Below are 26,763 nucleotides of genomic sequence, written 5' to 3' on the forward strand. Positions count from 1 at the left end.
ACCCGATATGACTAGAAACCTTAAGCTGGATTGAAACATCCAGCATTATTATATATCATGAAATATAATTGCATCATAAAGTCTAAGGTGGACTAAATAGGTCTTACCTAGAGGATTAGGAGAATATGAGGGTTCTGAAAATGTCGGTTTTCAAACAGTGTATAGTGAGAAAGCAGAAAGAGCGATTGCATCCAGGCAGCCTGAGCTACAGTACGCACATAACTTAAGCAATGTCTTGCTAGAGAAGTTCAATTTAGTTAAATTTACTGTATGGATAAACTCCTCATATCATAAAACTGTAGAATTTCACCTAATATTCACAGTATGTAATTAGTTTCATATAAAGACAGATAGACAGATAAGTCCTGTAAGTCCAGTTTTGGCCATATCATTCTGCAGATGCTTGGATTTATCCAAAAGTATAAAAGTTGAAGATTAAAACATGCGGCATGGCACAACACAAAATACAATATTGATAGAAACATGGAAAACCTGCAGATGTCCCTAAAATCACATTTAAAATCTTCCTCAAAGGGTTAAAATCGTTGAGATAATACAAGATTCTCATACAATGACCACATTGTTTAAAATGGATTTTAGGTCAAAGATACGGAGAAATCTCATATCTCCATAAAGAAAAACCCTAATGACATTATCACAGTAGTGTGTGTAGGTGTGTGTGTGTGTGTGTGTGTGTGTGTGTGTGTGTGTGTGAAGGGCACAGATGTTCGTTCTGCAGGCAAGATTTTAATTTATGAAAATGATCTTGTTTATGCATGAGAACCCCCCTCCATACATACTACATACTGCTGTCCTGCTGTGTGTGTGTTTGTGTGTGTGTGTGTGTGTGTGTGTGTGTGTGTCAATGGGGACAATATGGTGGCCATATCCCACCATTTAGCCCCCTTGTTAAAGTGGAATATTAATGAGAGAAAGTCATACTGTAACATAAAGATTCATTCTGTTGAAATAAAACAGAAACTTCCAGAATGTACTGTAAATATTTACTGTATATATTTTGTAATTTAGTCCAAGAATACAATGGAATACAAGTGAAAAATGTTAACACAAGATAGATACATAGAGGTGTGAACAAAAATCCAAATGACAATTGATTGAGGAAAGTGAGCAGATCCAACTAAAGCTTTTATACTTTATTGGACATTTTTAAGTAATAAAAATGTACAATTAATAGAGCTATGTTTAATGCAGCAGTAGCAGTATTAATAGATAGTAGCAGTCTTGGTGATACAGGTTGTGTATATCACTGTGTTGGCTGATCATAACACTGATTAATGCAGCTTAAAGTCAGCCATCTGTCATCAACACACATGCTGTGTGCATTTGAGTTGCAGCTCATGATAGTGTCTTTGCAGCACAACCAGATCCTGCAATCTGATTGGATGGTGGGTGTAACACCTATAACAGTTAGTACTAAATGTGTATGAAACAGCCGGTAACTGTGAATTGTTTTTATCTGTAGGATGAAATTAAAACAGTCAAATAAATAATTAAAGTCATCAAAAAGACAAAGCCAAACTATTAGGAGCGAAGAAGTCTCCAGAGTAAGTAAAAGAGGGAATCCTACAACGATATAACCATTCTCATGAGGCCATTTGTGTCTTTTTGTACATGTCTTTGTCTCTTTGTGGTGCTTATTTTTTATTTTGTGTTTGCTTATTTTGCATATTACGGTTTTTTAGCATCTGTTCCCAGATGTTTTGTGTCTGTTTGTGGTTCTCTGTGTTTTTTAGAAAGTTTTGGGTCTCTGTTTTGTAGGTCTCTGTAAAGCTTTGAGTCTCTTTACAGTTATTACATTTATAGTCATTTTGCACTTGAATCTGTTGCATGTTGTTTTGCTTGTCTTACGCCTTTTTGTTTGTTTGTAACACTTTGCGTGGCTTTTCCGTCTTATTCTATAGTCTTTCATCTTTTTGTGTTACTGTAGCTTTGCAACATTTGCAAATTTTGTGGGGTCATTGTAGACTTAGACCTGACTTTTAAAAACATATTTAAAAAGCTAGTCTAAACACCCAATTTTTTAAATTTGTAAGGACTCAACTATCTACACATGCTGAGATTAGTCTTGAACTTGATTTGTTTTTCTTACTGTGTTGCATTACGGTCACAGGCAGGAAACACAACACTTAGGCTCTTGCATAGTTTGTTTAAAGGTGCTTTGAAAATATTTAATAAAAAACAATCAGACCTCACCACTGCAATTAAAACCTTAATAACCTTTAAAACCTTTTTTTCCATACATATTGTCTGATATATAAAGTTATTCACGATTTAGCACTACCTAATCTGAAAGCTTTTAAATTATATTGTCTTTAGAGAGTTTAGGTCAAACAAGATCTTTATGATGTAGATGTTTGATACAACATCCTTAAACAGAATTTGGTCATTTAGCTTCCTCTGTAGAGCTACAAAAAACAGGACCTTTATCAAACATACTCCTACCTAGCTGTGACTAAAAAAAGGCTAAATACCAATTAAAGTGTGAACAGTTCATTTGGATAACTTTGGATACGTAGCACATAGCACTGCCAAATCCTATATGGTTTGTTTGACACTTCAGATGTACAGTATTGTTTTAAATTGTAATTACAATTCTAATGTCTGTAATGACATTTTAATATCAGGTATCTCGTTTCTTTTATTATCACTCAAAATAATGGAATAATCATGATGCTTATAATTTTGTTTGACATGCGACTTTTTAATTTTTTATCATGTTTAGTTTTCTTATGGTCCCGCCCAGTAACTGCAGATGAAATTAAGTTTTGGAGCTAATTCTGTGGTAGGGACGTCCATTGTGCCTGTCAAATAAACTAATACAATAAAACAATTGTGCCTTTGTTATTTTGTGTCTTGTTTTGCTTGCTTTGTGTTGTTTTCTTTCTTTTTAGGTCAGTCCTCTTGTAATGTGTCCACTTTTACAGTGTGGTATTAGTGTTTAGTTGAGTATCCTAATACATATTAATATTAAACGTATTAACCCTCCTGTTATGTTCGTATCTGAGGAACAGCACACTTAATTATACAAAAGTGTCAGAAACCAAAAAGTCCCAAAAAACATTGTTTATATCTCATCATTAACTCCATTACTAACCATTTCAATCAATATTTAGTTCAATGATGCTCTTTACTGTTCACAGATCATGGTTAAATGGGGTTAATTCACTCGATTATTACAAAAAAATCATGTTAAAACTTTTTTTAATGTACACTGAAAAGACCTACATATAAATTACAATAGTTTTATATGCAATAGATTTTTTCAAATTTTATTTTAAATTTAGAATTGTTTTTTGTTTATGGAGTGATAAATTAAAATGAGACACCTCTTCTCCTCAGGGTCAAATTGACCAGTTTTAAAGTAAAAAAATCTAAAAAAAATACTTTTCACTTTGAAACGTCTCCTGCTTGGCTTATTTAGTGTAATCAACATATAAAATTAAAATGGTTCAGTTCACATTTTTGAAACCCCCCCTACATGTTTATATTACAAAGCTACTGTTCGGGTCAATTTGACCCGGCAGACAAAATAGAAGCTAAAAAGAGTCAGAAAGATCAAATACTATTTGTTTCTTTGCAACTATGAGATATAATACACCCCTGTCTCACACACACACACTCATACTCACACACACACACACATACTCATACTCACACACACACGCATTCTCTTGACCTCGTCTTTGAAGACATTCACATCAAAAAGTGGTGAAATTCAGTGGTCTTCGTCCCCAAATACACCTTTGAGTGGCCACTCAATGTGGGTGGAGTTTGTCCACGGGAACTGAGAAAGTTCCTGTCAAAAGTCAACACCTGCATTCTCACACTTTTTTCACACTTCTGCACACTTTAAAGACGAGGTCAAGAGAATGCGTGTGTGTATGAACATAACAGGAGGGTTAAAAGTGGCAGCTATAACCTGCTAGGTTCACTCACGGTGTGCGCATTCTATGTTCATATGTTTAGACTTACGCGAGAACGCGCACACCCGTTGAACAAACGCCGGTGGACTTGCTGTGCACTCGAGCTGAGTCCACGCGGTAAAGCTAATGTCCGTCTCCATAGCGACAAGACCCCGGAAACACACAGGTGGTGATCAGCTTACTGCACGTTTATCTGCCCGTTTGTTTATCAGAGAGGAACAGCGTTTGTTTGTTTTGTTTGTGTGTGTCGTGAACATGTCAGAGGCAGAGGAGCAGCCGCGGGGAGACAGCAAACAGAAGAAGAAGAAGGAGAAACGGAGCGAAAAGAAGAAGAAGAAGGAGGAGGAGGGGAAAGGTGATCAAGTTGAACAGCAGCAGGTGGGGGAGGAAGAGCAACACAGGTGAGTGGTTCCCCTCAAGTTCCTTCAATTACAGGTTCTCCAAAGAACTACAGAGATTTCTGAATGGACCACAAGACAGAAAGCAGTGAAGTTTACACCGCGAGCGCCTGCTCTTCCCAGTAAAAGTATAAAATCTTACAAGACTGTTACAAAAGCTCTGCGTTCACAACTTAACAAGGTCATTGCAGATGAGGGACGTGCTGAGAGTTTCTCAATAGGCGCCAAACAATATAGAAGAATTTAAATGAATGTTTAAACAACATTTTTATATTCTATCACAATTTAAACAGTTCCCATACAGAGCCTATAAGGCCAACAATGGATTGCCTCTACTCGCAGCTGATGTCTGTCTCCAACCTGAATTAGCTCATTCATCTGTTAAAGACCTCTATTGTTCTCCAAAAACTCTTTAAAACTCACAAAAATCACTGCTCGACTGCATGACAGGTTTCTTCATTACGTGAAGATGTGGTGCCAATAATATTTTAAATGTTGGCTGCTTGAATGGCCATAACTTTTTACAGCGTCTGAAGTAGGCAAGAGTCAACAGACCGTGCTTTAGATCTACACTTCGTTTAAGCAGTCTCACATGCAAAATACAACATTTTTCGAGGTAATTAAAGTATGAAGGAAATATTTGAAAGCATGTTATAGGGTGGAGTTGTAGGTTACCATTTGCCCAAATCCTTGTCAACAGTTTGGATCAGAATCATATCGGTGGTTACTGTAAGTAATAATTATGTAAATGCAACAACCTTCAGCAGCTTGTTCCAGTGTTTAGTTTTTCAATTAGGGAAAACCACTGGCTACCGTTCAAATTGCAGATGTTTGATTCACATCTGATTTGTTTATGAATCATTTGCTAAGGAAGCTCCTTAAGGAAGCTCCTCAGAATGAACACTCTTCTTCCACGTGAGCTCATACTTCCACCATTCTTTTTCTGTTAGTAGGCTCATTTGAGATGCACATATTAGGCCTCATGTTGAGAAATTGGCATTATGTACACAACCCTAGCAACCGCTGTGTGCTCACACTATGCCCATGGTTCTCAATCCTGTCCGTCAAGAAGGTTGCTTGTTTTTCAACCTTCCTGCCCTAACTGGTGAATTTAGTCAATCAGGAGTTAGAAGATACAATTCACTTCTTCCCCTACTCTCCCTTTGTCTAAATGGTATCTTTCAGCTTCTGATTAGCTGGATCAGGTATGTTCAGCTAATTAGTACCTGGATTATGTTTTTATAATCAGTTTATTGTTTTATTCCGATGAAGTGAGATGCTGTCATGTGACCCAGGCTCACTGAACAATATTGGAAGCAGTTCAAAGATATTTGCTTCTAAATGTTCTTGAGTGAAAGTTTGTCCTCTGAGCAGAAACATCTTCAAAGATCATAAGTGTAAAAATGTGTAACTAAATATTATTATATTTTAGTTTCTTCATTGGTACATATATTTACTGGATCTCTGATTTGTTGAAATAAATTGTGTTTGTGTATTTCAGTGAGCATGTTGTGTTGCGTGGGATCTTCAAGCTGGGGAAAAAGAGTCATGACGTCCTGCTCACTCGGACCAGACTAACCTGGACTCCCATCCTCCCAGAGACCCCCACAGGTCAGTTACCATGGCTGTCTTGGTGATCAGTGGTCTTGCTGTAAACAGACAGAGCATATTTCGAGACAGCTGGTACTGAAATGGAGAAGTCGAGACCACCTGAAAACATGACATCTGGTCCCACGTCGACTGCATGAGCATGAGCTTGTGAACATTGCTTCTTTGTTAAGCCGAAAATGATGCTAAATGCTCTTAAAGTAACAGTCTTTAAACTGTGCTAGGAATTGAAAATACATTTAGTACAAAGAATACCACATGGACACAGATACATAGTACTGTAGCTGGGAGTATCTGGCCTCTCATGAATCTGTAGTTCTGGGGATACGAAGTCTGTGAACATGATTTACATCCTCTGCTCCAAACAAGCACTTGTTTTCTAGATAACTGCCAATGTTGTTTTTATTTTTATTTTTTCGTACTACGCTAAAAACCATAGAGCAGCAAGGGGGTTTTTTTCTGGGAAACTAAAGCCCTTTTAAGACATTGTTAGATTGTCATTCAGCTACTGGTGACTTTTATGTTAATGCTTCTAATGACTTCGACGCACCTGTGATACCTGCCATATATGCAAGATTATTTAAGTTCCTGTGTTAGTTTTAATAATTTAGTTAATAAAAGTTAACAAAGGACAAATGTGTAAAAATGTATCTGATAAAAAGAGTCAATATTCTAACACTAAATTTCATTAACATGACTCAGTTCATTTCAGGCTGACAAAGCCTATTGTGACACAGACTGTCTAAGGCAACGCCGTGTTTAAACCATATCCCTTAGGAAACTTTATTCATCAACAATATAGATAGACACTCTATGGATTAGACCTAATTTTAGTTAGGAATTGGGAGTTTGTATGATGGATGGAGGTTTGGAATCAAAGTGTTACTGATCCTCTACGGGTTAACACTGGTTTAGTCATGTTGTGATAATAATATGGTAATATTATGATATCATAGTGGTAAATTTGGTATTATTATGGTAACAACCTGTAATGTGTGTTAGCCTTTGGTTGAAATCCATTCAGACAGAACTGGTTAGTGGAGCACGATTGTGTGTGTACGTGTGTGTGCTGTTGAAGCCTGTTCTGCTTTGCAATCTGTTTTGCTGTATTTCATCCAAGATAATGTCATTAAGCCAGCACTGTGTGTATGTGTGCATGCTCCTTTATTTGTTACCCAGTTAGGCCAAAAATGTGTTTTGTGCCTGTGCTAATAAGTTTGAAGGCCTGTTTGAGGATTAAGACTTGGTTTCATGGTTAAAATTAGAATCTGATTTAGGTAAGGGTTAGGGTACGGTATTTAGCTGTGATGATGGTTAGGATTAGGGTAAGGGGCAAGGGAATGCATTATGTCAATGAAAGTCCTAACAAGAGTAGAAATCCAAACCTGTGTGTGTGTGTGTTTGTGTGTTGGCAGTAGTAGAGAGCAGTTGGTTTGGCCTGTGGGGGGTTATTATAGTCTTTCAGCATGAGGAGATTAACACACACACAGTCAGCCTGTCAGCATGTTGTGTTTGTGTGTGTGTTTGTTAGTGTGTGTGTGTGTTGATAGATATTTCTAAATGGATCAGCTGTAGTTATTTTCTACATATAACATTCATCTTGTCTCACCCAGCAGCCTGTCTGCCTGAATCTTTCCGGGATGTGATACCTGAGCTGTTAGACAGACTATGCTATATCTTCTGTACCCTTCAGGAATTATTCAGACACTTACACTTTTTACACAATCTACTATGTTATAAATTAATTTTAATGTAAAAATGTGCATTTTCCTATCAATCTACACACAATAACCCCCAAATGACAAAACGTTTTTAAAAATAATGGAATAATATTTTTTTCAGTGGGATGCTACTAGGGATGCTAAAGACAGGTTCTTTTTTAACGTATCTCCTAAAATATAATTGTTAGAGGAATTAATGTTGGTAAACCCCCAACCCCATGATAATCTGCCACACAATCCTCCACTAAAATATGATAGGCCCATGCTACTATATGACTACTTTATGAAGCCACAAGCCCTAAAAACGAGGGTTATGATTAGCCAACCCCCTTGGAATAGACAAGCTAGGGTCATGGTTAGCAAACCGTAAGAGGCACCTAGGACATTGTCAACACAGATATTCCCCTTGGTTATGTGACAAAAATACTGCATTTCTTCCTGCTGGGGTCGTTTGAAGACATTTTCTTTTAGGTTAATAACTTATGAATCATGAAGAACTGCTGAATTACTGTAGTTTAGGCAAATACGGGTTCCCACTGATATTGAGCTTAACGTTAGTAAAACATAGTGGAGACTGCTTTTACATTAAAGTTTACATTTACATTTACATTTAGCAGACGCTTTTCTCCAAAGCGACTTACATGTGAGGTACAAGGCAGCAAAAATCTAAGTCAAGGAGAAAACATCAAAGTTTCTGGGTTTGTAGCTGTGAGCTTTTTTAGCTTTCTAGCACAAACTGCAATACTGTGACGAGCTTTTAGAACTTCTTAAAGTGCAGTGGAAGAAGCTGCCACCAGCAATAGCATCTCACTATATTATTTTAATTTGCAAGGTTTATTCCTGATCGGAGAATTTCTGTTCTAAGGTGCCCACAACTGGTTTTAAGCACATTAGAGATTATTTTCTTTGCTTTCTGGTTCAATTTAGGTATATTTGTGTATTGTATATAAAATTGTCCTGTCTGATACTAAAATGCTGCATTAAACAATTTTGGGTATTTATTTCTTATGCAGCACCTGGTTGATTGGTAAATTCCATGTAAGGATCAACTAAAACAAAGTGAATGTTTATAAAATGTATTTATTGCATGCAAAACATTTCTCCTGTATGTATAAGAGCCTAAGATAATGTTCTCTACGATGTTCCTCTTCTAACAGGGATATACAGTTATGAATGACAAAGTTTAACCATGCTATTTTTATAAATGTTGCTTTAAAAAAAAAATAATTCTAATAAAAATAAGTTTAACACTTTTCTATTTCAAACTTTGTTTAAATTTATGAGGCCAACAAACTGGAACTTACTATGGGTAGTCTGATATACCAGATTGATATATCAGATATATCAGACATTTAACAATGTTGAATGTATCATTCAACAGTCTGACTCCTTATAACGGCTGGTTCTTATTTTTAAAGTAAAAATGGAGTGGACTGGATGTAGGACAGGCATTGAACGGCTCTGTGATCCCTTTCTGCCTGGGCGAGAATGTCAAAAGTAATGTATTGGTCATAAACGTAACATCAATAGAAAATAATTTTTTTCTTGTCGTATAGGCATGGAGGGGGTTCCTGTTCGCATGGCAGACCACCATGCTTGTACCCACGTAGGGAAAAAGCTGAACTTGACTTATGCTAAATAACATTTAAAGACAATGGACAGTTTTAGTATGGAACTGTGATGTTTTGCCCTGTTTCTAGGTCGAGTGCTGAAAATTCCTGCAGATATGTTCTCTGGAAGTTGTAGGATTGTAAGTGTGAGGAAATGATGACTGATCAATTTACAATCAGCTGATAACATCAGAGCAGTTTGCATGATCAATGTAATAAGAGACAACGTGCGAGTGATGCAGCCTCAGAGTGTGTGTTTATGATACACAATCCCCCACAGACAGCCACATGGCCTGGTCACCATGAGACTGGACTGCCACTGTGTGTGTGTTTGTTTGTGTTTGTTGTTGTCTCTACAAAATTTATTTTTGTTGGTGTTAAATCAAGAATTCGAGGAAGGAAAAGCTTCTATAGACTCAGTGGTTGTCAGTATAAGGTCAGTACAAGGCATTACATGCAATATGGTTTTTTTATGCACGCGTGTGTGTTTGTGTGTGTCTGTTGGCACAGTAGGACGGTGAGGGCATGTTGGGAAGCTCATCTCCATCTGGAAGCTACCAACAGGCTACCTGTGACGGGCAATAGTGTGTGTGTGTGTGCGCGTGTGTGTGTGCCCACATTTTGTCAACCATGATCAGAGTCATCTTTATTGGGGTGGATAGAAAATCTGTCTCGCATCCTTCAGTTTATTTTATTTCTATAAGATGTGACTTGTGATGAACATTTGTGTTGCTAATGCATTTATAGAAAGAGAAAACAACTTACAAAAAAAGACTAGTAATTTGTTGTTGTGGCTCACTGATTTTAAATATTTCAGACAACAATGGAAGAACAAGCTAAATCAGGTGCTTAACTCTGTACCCATTACAGTGAGTACTGGAGTCATAATTTATTGTTTTGTTTTTTTGTTTGGGATTTGGGACAATAACGCAGAGTAAATCACCTCTTTTCTCATATTAGGGACATAAACTATTTATTTCATTACGATTTATTGGTCCAATTTCAGAAAACAGCAAAATTTTGTTGTTCATTCTTGTGTTCCATGAATGCATGGAGGGTTTTTCATACCTTTTATCAGATTTTTGTCATTGAACAACAAAATAGTGCCAGATTTCATATTATTTCACATTTCATATTTATTTAAACATATTTAAATGTTCTCCTTTTAAATAATCTTTTAATATTGTTTAAAGAATTCAGAAGTAAGAAAACTTCATTTGTACATTTACAGCCCTGAAACAGAAAAATTTCCTTAAAATTATGTCATTGTGTTTTATTCAATAATGTGTTTTAGCAAAATTTCCAATAAACCCCGATCACAGCAGAGATGTCATGGCTCAACAGAAAAAGTGGGTCTAAAAGCACAGAGGGACCTGCCTGCAGGCAAAAATCTGGGTCTTTTGACCCTAACAATGGCCCTTCCAATGCCAGCCACACCCTTACTGTTGCCTAACCCTTACTATACTTGTCAAAAAATTCTCTATCTTCTGCAAAGATTAACAACTTCAATTCACACCACTTCTGCTAAGGTCAGCTGTCTGTAAACTGTTGCAACCATATCATCTGGCATGCATGAGTGGAGGAGTTGTGGTGGAAAAAGAATCAGTAGTGAGATGTTTAATTTAAAGGGGCACTAGTTTTGTGCCTAGACCGTTCTTACTAAAGCATTTAAAAATGTGATGCAGGTGAAAGACACATCAACAAGACAGAAAAATATAAGGGAATGGAAGAAAGCTGTTGTTCATAACTTAACAAGGTTATCTAGAGAATTTAGTCACTAATGGCTATTTCTAAATGTGCTATTAGCTTTCCTAACAGTTGTTATGTACTTCACCCCATACATTAATAGTATGTAAAAACAGATTTATGTTAATAAGCTGGTAAATTTGACCAGAAAAAGTAGTTTTTTACTCACAATGTGAATTTTGTTGAAACAGTTGCCTGTATGAATATCATATACAAACAAATCTCAACAATGTTTTACTGTTATCAGTAAAATTTTGCATTAAGTATTTTTTTAATGAAGGCACAAAGCTATGAGCTAAAGAAATTTAAGTATTTGAATGTGCATATATATATATATATATATATATATATATATATATATATATATATATATATATGGGATATATATATATATATACGGGATATATATATATATATAATAATGGATGATATAAAGCTGACCAATCGGATTTCAGAAATCCTCTATTACAGTTATTGATAGACAGGTTGTTCTGCTGATCAGTATATTAATAATTATTACAGTTAATATTATTATGTAACATGAACACAAAGGTACTTGCGGCACTGTGTTACATTCAAACTTTATTGCCTGACAGAATCATGTGAACACCTCCTTTTTGTGTCTGCTCTGTAACAATGTTCATACCTTCACTCACACGAACTAGTTCTTTCTGACACAACACCAGTGAGCATAGATTTCTGCAGTTTCATGAATTAACAGCCATTTTAAAGTATTAGTCAGTTATTTAAAGTGTTCCGGTGATGCTAATTAATGCTCACTCTCTCTCTTTCTTTCTTGCTCTCTCTCTGTTCAGGTGAGACATGTGTGCTAAAGTCAGGTGTGTTGCTGCTGCAGGACGTGTTTGCGGTGAAGGTGAAGCGGAGGCGAGGAGCAGGACAGCAGTCAGGTGGAGCCGTGCTCGGTGTGGCTCTGTTCTGCTGCAGGAGGAGAGGGAGGAGGCTGGAGGAGGACACGCTGCACCTCCACAACGCCTCAGCCGAACACACACATACCTGGTACAACACCTTAAAGGAGCTGCTCTCAGGTAACATACACACTCAGACAGAGCTGAACCATGTGTATGTGAAGCCCTATGTTTTAAATACACAAACATACATTGCATACAAGAAAACAGAAAACTGTCCAGGCTGAAAGTAAGATTGAAAGCTTGCCTATGTTATGTAAGAGCTGAGATGACTCAGTATTTCTGTGAACGTCATACTATAAGATGATCACACACTGCTGAGCAATGCTGTTATTATTAGCACCAACTCTGTCAATGCATGTATTCACCTGTCAATCAGGTGATTTGCAAGTTGTTGGAAACCCATGGATCATGATGTGAAATACTAGTCCTGTTGAAAAACATGGCCTTCTAAGAATCTGGCATTATGGATGCCAGTGTTTGTCAATTGTTTCTCTACTTTTAAAACATTAGTATTACAAATAAATTATAAAAGGTCTGTTTGCAGCTGTTACTATATTTGATCCAATATACTGCTGTGATTAGCACCTTAGATTTGAGTCTGTAGTCACAAAGACAACTCCAACTTCTTACCCCACTCATTGTTCATTAGATTTAGGGCTATAGGAGCTGCTAAGATTTTTATTTTGTTTTCTACCAGCCTGTTCTCCACTCAGTTTAATGAGTCAGAGTTACATCAGACTGGAGAGCTAATCTGCTAATCCACCGGAACAAAGAGGCACAGATTACACACACACACGCACGCATGTATACTCAGCCGTAATCAATAAGATGCTGTCAGCAGTTGAATCATATTGTCTGTAGGAGAGATTAGCTAATATACTGCCTACATTCACACTTACAGTTTACAATGAAAACCACACCACAGCTGCTACTCTTCTACTTTCAGACTTTGAACCAAATTTAAAACTGCCTTTAAAACTGAAACTACCAGTAGCTATTTGCTCCTACTATTTTAAAAGCGTATCAGTGAAGTGCAACACTGATAATAGCTGAAAAATCACGGCTTACATTTGACATTTCAGTTCATTCAGAGGTGTTGGATGAGGACAACTTATGGTCTCAGAACAAAAGCAAATAAAATATATTCCATACATTGTCACATTATTACTTTAAAGCTCTAGTTTTAATTTTTTTATTTCAGATGGATTAAATTACTACATTTAATGAGAAAGGGATAGTGATGACCTAACACTCGACTTCCACCTCAGCTCTGGACACCTGTATAGGATCTATCAGATCATTGGTTGTTTTTTTTTGTTTGTTTGCTTTTTTTAAATTGTATTTAATATTTTTCACCATGTGGTGTTCTCTGCACATTGTGTCTGCGCAACAGCAAAAACCTTACTCTCGAGCTGGAGCAAGATATTTTGCATAGGATTCTGTGGGAACAGACCAGAGCTGGTTAGGGGTGGCTGTAGCTCACTTGTTAAACCAGTTGTCGATGCTTGGTGATTTGATTCTCGGTGCCTCCCAGCTGCATATCCAAGTGTCCTTGGACAATATGGAGAACCCCATAGCCCTGCCATCATGTTTATACAGCTGTCCAACAAAAGGTTCCCCATGAGGAAGAAAGTAGTTAAAATTATTTTGAAAAGATAAAGGGAGAGTTAAAGGAAGAATGACATGTACACAAATATATTCTGTAGATAAATCCATGCTAATGTTGCTCCTTGTCTGCTGGAATTAATACTGGGCTATATAAATAGGTACTGCATTATCATGTTCAGCGCGTTTCCTGTAAAAAAATTAATTAATGCATGAATTCACCTCCTGAAAAAACCTGTTTATAATAAAATTCTGTATGTTGCTGCAGAGTCAAGTTCCCAGACGCTGCATCTCCAGGTGCACTGTACTGGGCGGTGACTGGCTGACATTTAACACACAATAGAAATGTTGGCGTGTTCGGTGTATGGACTTAACTCAGAAGGCTTTATATTTGTGTTTGCCCAGCGATGTCCGCTCCAACAGATGTTACAGGCTATCCATAAATGAGGTTAAAAGGTCACACACCCACACTTTTGTCCTGTCACCACGATGTCTGTCTGACACATTATCACTGGACAGCTGTCTGTCTGTCCACCAAATCAGATTGTCCATGAGGCTCTGTTGCAAAGTCACAACTTCCTTAAGTGTTTGTGTTTGGCCTCACACACACATACACACACGCATCAAGGGCTCACAGGTCGTGTGTCAGCTCGGGTGGTCACACTACACATCAAACTGTGACAGCTTTTGTGACTTCTATGTGTAGTAAACACACGGTCGCGCTGCTGCTGTGTGGACATTAAGCCTATTTTCCAGCCAGAGGTCAGTGTGAAAAGCGCATTGTGTGAATCGTGGTGTTGCAGAGCAGGCAGTCCACCGCCATTTCTTAACTTCCAGATCTGAACATTCAGCTGCACAATGGCGAGCAGAGAGCCGACACTTCCCGTTTCCAGAGCGTTATTTGGGGCTGTTAGCTGTTCGAAGCAGCTGCAGAACACTGCGCGGAGAGTGAATGGCAGTCAGAGTGACAAAAGGCGAGCAGTGATGCTGTATAGAGTCTGTTTCCATACACACGGTCAGACGGCGGGATGGATTTACAGCAGTTGTTTAACAGCACAACAGACTCACAGACCAGTGGCAGTGTCGGAGCTCACGGGATGTTCAGACTGAGCTCACTCAGGCTGCCAGGTGCTGTCGCGACTCCTCCCAGATCAATTGTCTTGTCAATCCAACGTCAGTTTGCTGTTCGCTTACAGAGCTGTTAGTCTGGGTTCACAGTGACAAAGTGAAAATGGTGGGAGGCAGCAGCGGCTGGTTGGGTGGTGTCATAAGGTCAACATGACTGCATCAATACAGTGATGGTGTACAGCCATTAGGAGTATGTTTCATTGAATTCAGATCCTTTTAAAATTTTCTGTTTAATCTTATTAGACCTTACCTTTTAAGAAACTAAAGGCTGAAATAACAGCTACTCAAAGATGTCTCGCCAGTTTTTTTTAGCTAAGAAGGCAGCTGTTTTTAGTGTAACATAATGTTGAAAATGCGATAAGCAGCATAATTTTTTAAATGCTATAAATACTAAACGTACTGATATAAGTGCAGTTTATTAGTTTAAAAGATAAAATTGGTCCTCTCCTACATTAATCATGTTTTTAAAAATCCTATTAAGACAAAACCGACAATGACTTCGCTCTGCTTAAGAGGGAATATTTGTCATTCTGCAGCTGTAGATCTCTGGCGATATCCAAAAACATTTGAAAACACAGGGAAAGACACTGCTTCACTGAGTTGTCAAAGATCAATGGCTTTCGGCTTTCAACAGAACATGTTCCGAACGTTGATTTGGCATGCGTTTTTACGCCGGATGCCCTTCCTGCTGCAACCCTCCCATTTTTTGTCCGTGCTTGGGACCAAAATTGCCCTTGGTGGCTGGGTGGGTCCACACCTGGTGGGGTGGGATTCGAACCTGTTGCCTTCTGCATCCCAACCCCATGCTTTATTCGAAAAAGAGGACATCTTGTGTGGAGGTGTCATGGCATTTGCCTCTTGCTTACAGATCACTGTAAATTAAGGTGATTCTAACCATTTAGGGGAATGTTTTTTTGAATTTCTCAATCTGCATTAATCAGACAAGAGTAAACTAGAACAACTGCAGCAATAATAATCCCTACTCAGTATTTGTTTTCCTGGAGGTTTTACTGCCATGGACCAACACAACCAGGGGTATCAAACATACACTGATCCCTGGACTGTTATTATTGTTCTGTTCAAAACAAAGTGAGAAGAGAATCCTTAATAAAATACTTCCCGGCTCTGTGTGTGTGTGTGTGTGTGTGTGTGTGTGTGTGTGTGTGTGTGTGTTATTCTCTGTTACATATTAACCTGTGTTTGTGAAGTCAGTGAGTGTATCCATAGTGATGGCCTGACCTGTCTCTCTCTTTCATATTCAGGTTGAAGACTTTATTTGTTTGCCAGGAAACAAATGTTATTACCCAGAAGCACACATTTCATATCCAACCCACACCCAATCTCTGCCCACGGTAATACACAGCAGGTCAAACCCGGAATTTTGTGCAATGATTTTAAAACAACCTGGCAACTCAAATATTGCGTGTTGAGAAGATAGAAAATCTTGCTGGTGTACAGTGTCAGTCCTACCGTATATGTCAGAGGAGAGTTATTGCTTGTCACATGAGAAGTCCCTGTGTTAAAACAATGCAAAGGGCTCTGTAAGGGTGTGTTGTTTCATGTACTGTTGAAAAGAAGCAATTTGACCTGGGGCATCCAGTTAGAGAAACAGATTTGCATTTAAAGCTTACCAGATGCCAAATCAAAGAGCAGTGGTTTGTAATAATTATAATCGTGCAACTCGGAAAGTTATCACTGTTTCAAATGTTTCATCTTAGCTTTTCACAATCTTGAAGTAAACAGCAGACCAAATGTGTTTAATTATGAAGTAATCCAGCATGGATGAATGCTTACACAGTTTCTTAACACAGTGACTTGGTGAAAACCTAGTTTTAAGACCTTTATTATTTTACTTGTGGGTTAAGTAAATAACATATAGAAAACCTCAGGCAAGGCAGCATAATTGCATCGGAGGACTCCTATAAAGCCGCAAAAGGTAATTTTGTTATTTATTCCTACTTATTCACTACTCAATAAGATGCTCAGGAAATTTTTATTCACCAACATGATTCTGCAGAAGGCTGTTATAAGGATTGTTTCAGGAATATATTTGGAATATTTGGAATTTTAACTTTAAATCTAGAGAATGGAGATTAAACGGGATTTCTAAACATTTTTCTATCTCTGGACCAGGCTATAATTGGTTTTTGTCAACAACATGCAAACGCTCTGTCAGAAACTCAACACTCCTCCTTGACAACACTAGGATTGTTTACCATGGTAAGGCTTCATGAGCACCATAGCAACCAGCCCAGGCCGAGGCCAGGAGATGATCTGATGGATACTTGATCTCTCTCCATCTATGCGTGTCTGCTTTTCTTCTCAGAAAAATATCAACAAATTGAATGACATAATCTCCTATGGGACTTTATGGGCATCAATCATGCATAAAGAGAGAGATGTAGAGAGGGGCCCTGTTTTAGAGGTTCAGGACCAGGACTGGGCTTCTGTAAACACTTCTGTAAAGCATTTTTAAAACTTGTATAGCTTTTGGCAAATTGGCATTAAACATATTCCGAATTTGCTATTAGCAGTTACCCATCAATGTCAAAAGGTCACTTAAAATAAAAAAAATAAATCAAAAATTGAACTATTTTCATCGGAACTTCTGGAGGTATGATCCAGTAATTTATAAGTGGATTTGTGGACATTTATCTCTAACCAACATAGGTGGTAATGATATTCCTGCTAAGCATGGATTAAGAGAAGATGGAGCCCTGGGCCCTGGGTCAAAGTCCCCCGATGCCTGCTTGCTTTGCCCAGACTGAACAAAACACAAACAACTAGCAATGTTTGGGAGTTGGTTTTCTTGCAGATTTCTGGTTCCCTCTTTTTGGGGGGGGCATCTTGGCATCATTCAGTTTCTTTTTTGCCATGCTTTGCTCTTTGGTCATTTTCCATTTGTCTGTGTTTGTTTTGTGTGTTTTCTTTATTTTATCATTGTCTGATTCATTCACTTACAGAGGCTCTGGTTCAGGGGCCTTCTGGCCGGGCCCTGTGCATGGCCCTGAAATGCATCTTTGAGGAGTTCAGTTGTCCTACTGAAGGAATACAAAAGTGTGGGCCACAGATATGTTCTTTGTTTGTTTTATTTCATTAACTACCAGGATTATAGTTAATGCCAAGCATAAGCTGTCTTATAAGTGTGGCACACTGGCTCCTAGTGCTGCCTTGAGGACTTGGATGGGGTCTGTCTTGGCTCCCAGTACCATCCTGCATCTTTGAGCAGAGGCAATCTGCAAGTATCATTATTAAAGGTAAATAAACCAGGATGCATTTAGTTTTAGTCAGGTTTGGCATCTCAGAATAATGCAATAGTTTAAGGTCACACAGTCATCATTTTAGCTGAAGTGGGGTTTTGGGGGGTTGGAGCTTCTAGTGATGGTCGGGGGTCCAGTAGTGAGAAGAGTGGTTGGGGGTGTTTTGGTAGCTCTCCTCACAGGAACTCTGAAGAAGCTGGTCAGAGCAGTGGGGTGGAGTGATGGCAGGAGGTGCAGAGTGTGTGAATATGGGCAGGGTCATTAACAGGGTGAGACCATGGACTTCTGGGAGCAGATTATAGTGATGAGCTGGATAATGGAGCTTGTGTGTGTGTGTGTGTGTGTGTGTGTGTGTGTGTGTGTGTGTGTGTGTGTGTGTGTGTGTGTGTGCATATTGATCTGTGCTGGTCTGTGGGGATTTATAATGCGGTCTCTAAATCTGCCTAATGATGGGGTGTACAGGGGGTCAGTGTGTGTACTGTGGAGTTGATACTATGTAGACACACACACACACACACACACACACACACACACACACACACACACAGTGTCTACCAGCATTGTAAACAAAATTTAGATTATTTTTGCATAAAACAAGCTTCGTCTAGGTGTTATAACAGTATACAGATGTTCACCCACCCATTTTGAACTGTTTAGACTAATTCATTAAAAGATTAATCATAAAGATACAAACCAGACAGATTACGGCTGGATATTTTTATCATTGGTTAATCACTTAACATGTAATAAACATAGGATGCAAATAAATGAGTATTTTCCTTATTTAGGCTGTGTACAATTTAAAATGAAATATGCTTAGACTGTAGAATGGGGCGGCTGTAGATAAGCCGAAAGGACAAACAAAATGCTCAGTCTTTAATCTAAGGATTTTGTCAAAAATATTGTATGAACTGTAAGAATTACAACCATTTTATACGTGCCCCACCTCTGTTTGCTTACAGTTTCTGTTTTTTAGCTTTAGCTACAGTATGTAAAGCTGAGATGCTGAGGTTTAGAAGTTATCGTGTTTGCAACATTCCCCATCTTAGTTTAGCATGTTAGCATTTGATGCAATGTGTACTGTAGCTGTGATGGAAATGTCATTACTTCTGAAGGGGATGAATCTAAGTATTACAGTATTACAAATACGTTCCATCTGCTGGTGGTGCTGCATGAAAAGTCAGATTATGAACAGTTTCTGTTTTCCGGGAAGCTAATAGTGGCATTAGCTGAAAGTTAAGAATTTACCAAAGTCATTCAAGCTTCAGCCTCTTGAGATCACTAGTGTTTGAATATCATTTTATAACAATTCATCCAAATGTTGGGATATTTCCGACTGGACCAAAGTGGTGAACACAGACACCGGCATAACCATATGAAGAGGAAAAAACTGTACAATGTAAAAACTTAAAAACTCAAACTTTTTTTTATCAGAATCAAACGGAGCCAAATAATTTGCAACTGAAACTGCATGTAGATAACTGCGGGTGTGTGTGTGCAGGGCTCAGCGGTCGTCCCAAGTATCTAAAGGTGTTCATCAACCCCTGCAGCCACAAAAAGGAAGCTGTTCCCATCTACAGAGAACATGTGGCTCCTCTTTTCAAGATGGCTGATGTCCGCACTGACATCACAGGTCAGTACACCTAGGTATTGTCCCGTTGACCATTTTGTAATTAAGTAATTAATTGCAGGATGATGTTTGGAAAATTATTTTTTTTTAATTTTTTTAAAATTTTAGATCCTAGTCTGACATTGAACATTCCAAGTAAAATAATGTGTAGGGCCAATAGAACTGTGTCTTCTCTCATGTTAATAGAGATCAAGAACAATGTGAAATCTGTGTTTGGTTCAAAGGTTAACGTTAATGGATGTCTCTGGTCGCTAGGTAACCAGATACAGGGGCGGGGCTTAGTCCATCTGTTGTAAGGGAGACATCCTGTTCCTCTTTTTATTTCTTGTTTCCTATTCTGTTTTATTCCCTTCCTTTCCTATCCTTAATCACATATTTCTTTTTTTTCTTGTGTCCTTATAATTCTTCTTGTTTACTTTCCTTTCTTGTCCTCCATTCTGTCATCTCACCTCCCCTCTGTTTCCTGTCCTCTACAAGTTATCTCCTCTTTGTTTCCTCTTTCTCTATAATCTAGCCTCCTTTATCTCTCCTTTCTAGTGTTCCCTTTTGTCCTCTCCCATGTCCTTTCCTTTCATTTCCTTGTTTCCTATCATACTCTATTCTTGTTTTTGTCCGTAGCCTTTTCTCTTTTCCTTCTCACCCCCTCACTTTTCCAGTGCTCATTTCCTTTCCAGTCATATTCTGTTTTTTTTCTCTCATGTATTCAGTCTTACTATCACACCCTTTCCTCTCATCATTTACCAAAGTCATTCAAGCTTCAGCTTTGTTCCAGTCATATTCTGTTCTTTCCTTTTTTCTCTTGCTTCCTTTCCTTCCTATCACATCGTTTTACTCCCTTTTACTCTCCTTGTATTTCCTTTTTTTGTTTCCTATACTTTCTTGTCTTGTTTCCTCTCATTTAATTTATTTTCCCTACCTATCTGTTCTCCATGTTTCTTCTCCTCTTTTTCCCCAATTTCTCTCCCATCCTAGTTTCTCCTCCTGCTCTCAGCAGATGGTGTGATATCCGTTGTCCCACTTTTTTTGGGCAGCTATCAAACACACACTCTACATGTGACCACACACGTGCATGTGTATCTCTCCATCTTAATGTCTCTCCATCTGTTTCCCTCTCCTACCCTTTCTCCCCCATTCACTCTCTCCCCCTCTACCTGTCTCTCTCTCCAGTGACAGAAAGAAAGGGTCATGCTCTCTTGGTGATGAAGGAATGCAAGCTGGATGAATATGATGGGTCAGTTGTCTCTATTATCATTTTAAAGTGATATCAAATATCTGTATCACTCTCGTCATGGAAATAAACATGATTTCTTACCATGGATTATTGCAGACAATTTTACATGAAGTTATGTTTATCCTAGTTGTCTAATGAGACACGTGATTTGTTCATAAAAAATACATATGATCCCGATACTCCACCTGATATTTTCTCACACAACAGGATGAAATAATTTCAAGGTCTGATTTTAATTTTTGCAGTAGCATGGTGCCATTAGGAAAGGCCATGTTATTGTTTTTGCACTGTTCATTTGCAGATCATTTCAGATTTAGAAAAATAAAAATTTTAGACAACTGTTTGCTCTTACTAAATCCTTCTTATTATACAAACCTTTTAGCTGGTTGAAAAATCTGATTTATTTTTATTTTTGATGGCAGCTGTACATATCAGTACATCGCAATAAAAGGCTAAAGCTAACAGAACCGACAAAATTACTTAGAACACAGTAATAAGGAAACATTGCTCTTGTATTAGAAAGAAGAGCTAGTTGTGTATTCATCTTACATTTCAGTTCATCTTTAGATGAATCTGCGCTCTGATTTAATGCCTGATGTCCACTCACGCAAATTATATCACTATACTCAATATATTCCACTTCATATCCAAAGCAAATAAAGAAAATCAGTTCAAATAACAAATAAACAACAGACAAACAAAAAAACAATGCAATATTTAACACTTAACTTTTTATAAAATATTCAACAATTACAAGAGAAAAGATTTTTAGGCAGAGATTTACCGAATGTGTTTACTGAATGTAATACTATCTCTGACCATGGTTAAGGTTGCGTGGGTTCAATCTTTACCAACACCAAACCCGATGGAAATAAGGCAGAAGTTGTATGAAATGTGAAATTTCCTTTTATTTTACGGTAGAAAGTCTAAGAAATAAAATGATTTATATAATTAAAAGCCTAGTTTGAAGACAAAGAAGGGGGTTTTGGTAATGTGAAGGTTCCAATGCTATGGTCAAACTGGGACATTAACATGAACTGAACCAGATAATTAGCAGTTTTACTGTGAGACACTGACACTAAAACACACTGACCCAGACTGATTATAGACAGTGACACACAGACACACACATAGTGCAGGTTCCCAACATCAAATCTCAAGTGACATCTTTGGAAAAAAGTGAAAATGACTTGTTTTGGTACTGAAACAAATAATGCAACAGTGGTATTTAGTGGTACAGGTACAAAAACACTGATTAAACTCCCATTACTCTGTGTGTGTGTGTGTGTATGTGTGTGTGTGTGTGCGTGCATATGTGTGTGTGTGTGTATGTGTGTAAGAAGCTTTTGTGCTCAGCCCTCATAAAGCTTAATGTGCTTAGAGAAGATTAGCTCAGCGTTGCTAAGCTAGCTGCTGACTGTGTGTGTGTGTGTGTGTGTGTGTGTGTGTGTGTGTGTCTGTGTGTGTGTCTCCTCTGGTGAGGATTTGGTTGAAACCTACATTTGCCAATTAGACTGGCTGTCACCGGGGCGACCGGATGTTCAGGTAATCCTATACACAGGAGTAGAGGGACGGGGCAGAGATAGTTTAGCTCATATTTACAACAAACATAAAATCTGCAACTTTTTGACTTTTAAACGAGCTCCTTAAACCAGAGCAGACAATGCCCATGATGACCTCTGTCTACCGATCAGGTTGTTTTCTCTCTAGATTTAAATAATTTCAAAGTTGTCTACACAATAAGGAATATAGAATAAAAAGTAAATAGGCCAAAATGGTTTAAAAATTTTAGTAAAACTTCGATTTAAATCAGCAACCACCTGTTTAAAGATGGAGTTCACAGTAATACTATTCTATTACTACCAATATCCTGTGGAGAAGCAACAGCTCCTGCTGGATCGTTGTGTATTTAAAGATGAGGTGGAAATTAGGTGGATTTTCTGTCTGTGGTCAGAAGTTAACATTTATGAAAAGAAATGTTTTTAATTTTGCAATAGAAGTTCAGATGAGTTTTATTGTTTCTGTTTTATTTTACTTTTCAATGACACAAATCATTATCTACCTGTCTGTCCCCCCACCTGTCTAGGGTGGTGTGTGTTGGTGGAGACGGTTCGGTGGCGGAGCTTTGTCACGCTCTGGTACTCAGAGCTCAGCTTGATGCAGAGTCTCCAGAAAATCCAGTGAAACCAGTGCTGCCACTGGGGATCATCCCTGCTGGTGAGAGAGAGAGAGAGAGAGAGCCGGCTCAAATATAACTATACACTCTAGAATAGATCCACATTATAACAGTTTATTAAGACTCTGTCCATCTTTACAGGCTCGACAGATGTGGTTTCTTGTTCTGTCTATGGAGTCAGAGATCCGGTCACTGCAGCACTTCACATCATCCTGGGTAGGTTCTACTTGTTCTAGACACATTGTTTACGTCATCTGAGCATAATAGTCACAATGGCTCCAGTGGGTTCTACCTGCTCTAAATCTGTCTGTAGTTTGTACAGATGCTGGATGATCGTAGGCCAGGTCTACGTAGTTCAGATCTATAATCTGATTGTTCTGGAACAGTTTGTTCATCCTTGATGGGTTCTATTTATGCTGTTTATATTGTGTTGTCCTGTTTGTCTTAGATTAATTTGACCTGGGTTAGATCTAACTGGGGCAGGAGGGGGGGACAGATGTCTAACAGCATGATCAGTTTCACTGTAAATACCGGGTTTACTATTCTTACTGTGGCCCCACCCCCCTATCAGGTAAATCTGCTGACCAATAAAGAGACAGCAGGACGGGCTTCACTGGCAGGTTGTAGTGACATCTCACTAATTATCACTGGAAAAGTTTGTGTGTGTGTGTGTGTGTGTGTGTGTGTAAGAGACAGATGGGAGTATTCAGTTGCTTCATACTAATTCCTGAACAATACAAACAATAGAAAACAGTTAAAATTCCCAGTGAGGAAGCTGTTAGAAAAAGAACCATATAATAACAGCTATTTTATACTTAAGACTAAATAATATACTTGGAACCAAAACATTATTTTGGTTTAGAATTCTGTATTTTTCCGTTTCACCTAGTGTCCCGCTGCATAATACATTTGTTGCATTTGTAAAAACAAAACAAACAGCTGGAAAATTGGATGTAAAATGAACAAATGAAAGTAAGCCTCTCACATGTAAAGATGGGGAGAGGTTCACTAATTTATGATAAACTGTGTCTAAACATTGTGGAACAATTTCAGAAAAATGTTCCTCACGTAAAATTCTGAAGACTTTGAAGATCCCACCATCTACAGTTTATAATATCATCAAAAGATTCAGAGAATCAGGAGGAATCTCTGTGCATGAGAGATAAGGCCAAAAGTCATACATCACTGCATGGGCTCAGGAGCATTTTCAGAAATCACTGTCTGTGAACACAGTTCGCCGTGCAATCCATAAATGTTAGTTAAAGCTGTATCATGCAAAGAAGAAGCCATATGTGAACACCTTTCAAAAATTCCCCCGTGTTCTCTGGACCAAATCTCATTTAAAATGATCTGAGTCAAAATGTAAAACTGTTCTGTGGTCAGCTGAATCAAAATCTGAAATTCTTTTTGGAAACCACATATGCGGCTTTGGTCTAAAGAGGAGAGGGATCATCCAGCTTGTTATCAGCGGACAGTTCAAAAAGCTGCATCTCTAATTGTATGAGGGTGCATTAGTGCCTATGGCGTGGGCAGCTTCCACATCTGGAAAGACACCATCAATGCTGAAAAGTACACATAGAGGTTTTAGGGCAACATATGCTCCCATCCAGACAATGTCTCTTTCAGGGAAGGTGTTGCATATTTCAGTAAGAACCACATATTCCATCAATCACAACAGCATGGCTTCACAGGAGAAGAGTCTAGGTGCTGAACTGCCCTGGCTGCAGTCCAGACTTTTCACCAATAGAAAACATTTAGCGCATCCTAAAATGAAAAATCTGGCAAAAAAGGCCCAGGACTGTTGAGCAGCTAGAATCCTGCGTCAGACAAGAATGAGACAACATTCCTCTGCTAAAACTCCACCAACTGGTCTCCTCACTTCCCAGATGTTTATAGATAGTTGTTAAAAGAAGAGGGGATGCTACACAATGGTCAACATCACCCTGTTCCAACTTATGGAGATGTTTGAGATGAGATATTTTCCATAATATGTAAAAATATCTTAGTTTCAACATCTGATATGTTGTTTATGTTCTATTGTGAATAAAATATGGGTTGATGAGATTTGCAAATCATTGCATTCAGTTTTTATTTACGTTTTAAACATCGTCCCAATTTTTTTTGAATTGTGGTTGTAAAATAATAGTACGGTTTCTAAAGAAAGCAGCAAATGAGTTACTAGTTAACAAGCTGCATTTTGTTTTACATTTCTAAAGAAACCACACAGGTATGGTACAGCATCTACTTTTTATACAATGCGAATAAATATTGATTGCACTTTCTAAGAAGCACTCCAGGTTTTATCACTGACCGTTTCAGCTTTAATCCTGTGCAACATACACACTCAAACATAAACACACATGCACAGACAACAAGCCATATGGTGAGGAAATCAGATTCTCTCCAGAGAGATAGACAGGCCCTCAGTCAGACAGACAGGTGGGGAGACAACAGTTCAGTAGGTTACAGCAGGTATGTGGCCAGATGGCACTTTCTGTGTGTGTGTGGTGTGTGTGTGTTCACCTAAAAGCTAACAGGGTGTTCATCTTGTTCAGTGGTTTTTGTGGTAAAATCATTTAGATCTGATTCGTTTTTATTTATGCGTTTTGTGTTTTTACTAAAAAGTCGGGTTCAGCTTTTACTCTGACTGCAGTGGAATGGTAAATATCACATATTTACCAGTTGTAGTTGGGCCAACTTAAAGATCTGACTGTCACTGAGACATTTAAATTATTATTTAAATCGTGCTTTTTAAATTAAACTAAACGCATTTGCGGTGAATTCATTCAGGTAATTCTTCATGAACTCTCATTACTATGCAAGAGTTAACAGTATCTCACGCATGCCTTAATGTACAAATAATAAAATATTAATGTTGCAACTGAGGTATTTTAATCACCATGACTTATGAGTTATTAATGATGATTGTGCCTTCTAAATAATTAAACCTGCATTTAAAGGAAAAATAACCACACACTGGTCAAACTGGACTAAAGCAGTCCAACCACACACTGGTGGAGATGGACTGACACTGGTCAGTCTTCTGCAGTGATTGCACTCCTTTAAGTTACATCCACGCACACACTCCTGACCTCTTTTGGTTGCCCATACTTGGAGAACTGCACCTCATCCATATTAATAAGCCTGTCTCCCTATGACTACTTGGCCTTCTTACGGGCTGCATGTGTGGAGGGTCCTAATTTTTCTAACAAGTATTTATCATTAACACAATCCTTGTCTCCCTCTGTCTCTGCAGGTCACCTGCAGGATGTGGACATGTGCAGCTTTTGGTCTCATGGTCAGTTGGTGCGTTTTGGCTTCTCTGCTATGTTTGGATTTGGTGGGCAGAGTCTAGCCCGGGCTGAGAAGAAAAGGTGGATGCCATCGTCACAGCGACGAGAGTACGCTCTTATGAAGACACTGGCCAGACTGAGGTAAAATTTAGTTTTTAGAATGTTTCATCATGAATCATGGAAAGATTATATGATCAGACTGAGATAAATTTGTGGTTATTAGTAGGACAGTGAGTACATTACTATAGAGGGCTAAACCGGGATACAGCCTGGACACGATACTTTGACATGTTACGGTGGAATAAAAGGCAAAAGTCCTGCAAAGCAACTATTAATTTGCATTAATTTGACTGATGATGAAGATTTGTCAGATCCTCATCAAGCTGAACATTTGAGGACGGATCTGTTGTCACTAAAGTAGTGACAGTGTGTGAGACTTTTGATTTTGAGCTTTTGATCTCTCACAAAAACTCTCAGGCGTGCA

At 38.2% G+C, this 26,763-nt stretch overlaps 1 protein-coding gene across 4 annotated transcripts in view; it reads left to right on the forward strand.

Annotated features, from left to right (window-relative positions):
- Positions 1–3,966: 3,966 nt before the first annotated feature.
- Positions 3,967–26,763, forward strand: part of cerkl (ceramide kinase-like) — a 32,743-nt gene continuing 9,946 nt past the window's right edge. For 3 of the 4 annotated variants that reach the window (XR_010915194.1, XR_010915195.1, XM_067516118.1), the window contains exons 1-8: positions 3,975–4,345; positions 5,844–5,953; positions 11,843–12,073; positions 19,451–19,582; positions 20,747–20,810; positions 22,897–23,027; positions 23,128–23,202; positions 26,243–26,420. Coding sequence is in view for 2 of the 4 variants with exons in the window: in XM_067516118.1 (XP_067372219.1) it covers positions 4,071–4,345; positions 5,844–5,953; positions 11,843–12,073; positions 19,451–19,582; positions 20,747–20,810; positions 22,897–23,027; positions 23,128–23,202; positions 26,243–26,420 (1,196 nt within the window). In the remaining 2 variants the exon portion in view is untranslated. Of the gene's footprint in view, positions 4,346–5,843; positions 5,954–11,842; positions 12,074–19,450; positions 19,583–20,746; positions 20,811–22,896; positions 23,028–23,127; positions 23,203–26,242; positions 26,421–26,763 lie in introns of all 4 variants that reach the window. The other variant, XM_067516119.1, reaches the window with a different exon arrangement.

This window comes from Channa argus, chromosome 9 (assembly GCF_033026475.1).
Source record: "Channa argus isolate prfri chromosome 9, Channa argus male v1.0, whole genome shotgun sequence".
Classification (NCBI taxonomy): domain Eukaryota; kingdom Metazoa; phylum Chordata; class Actinopteri; order Anabantiformes; family Channidae; genus Channa; species Channa argus.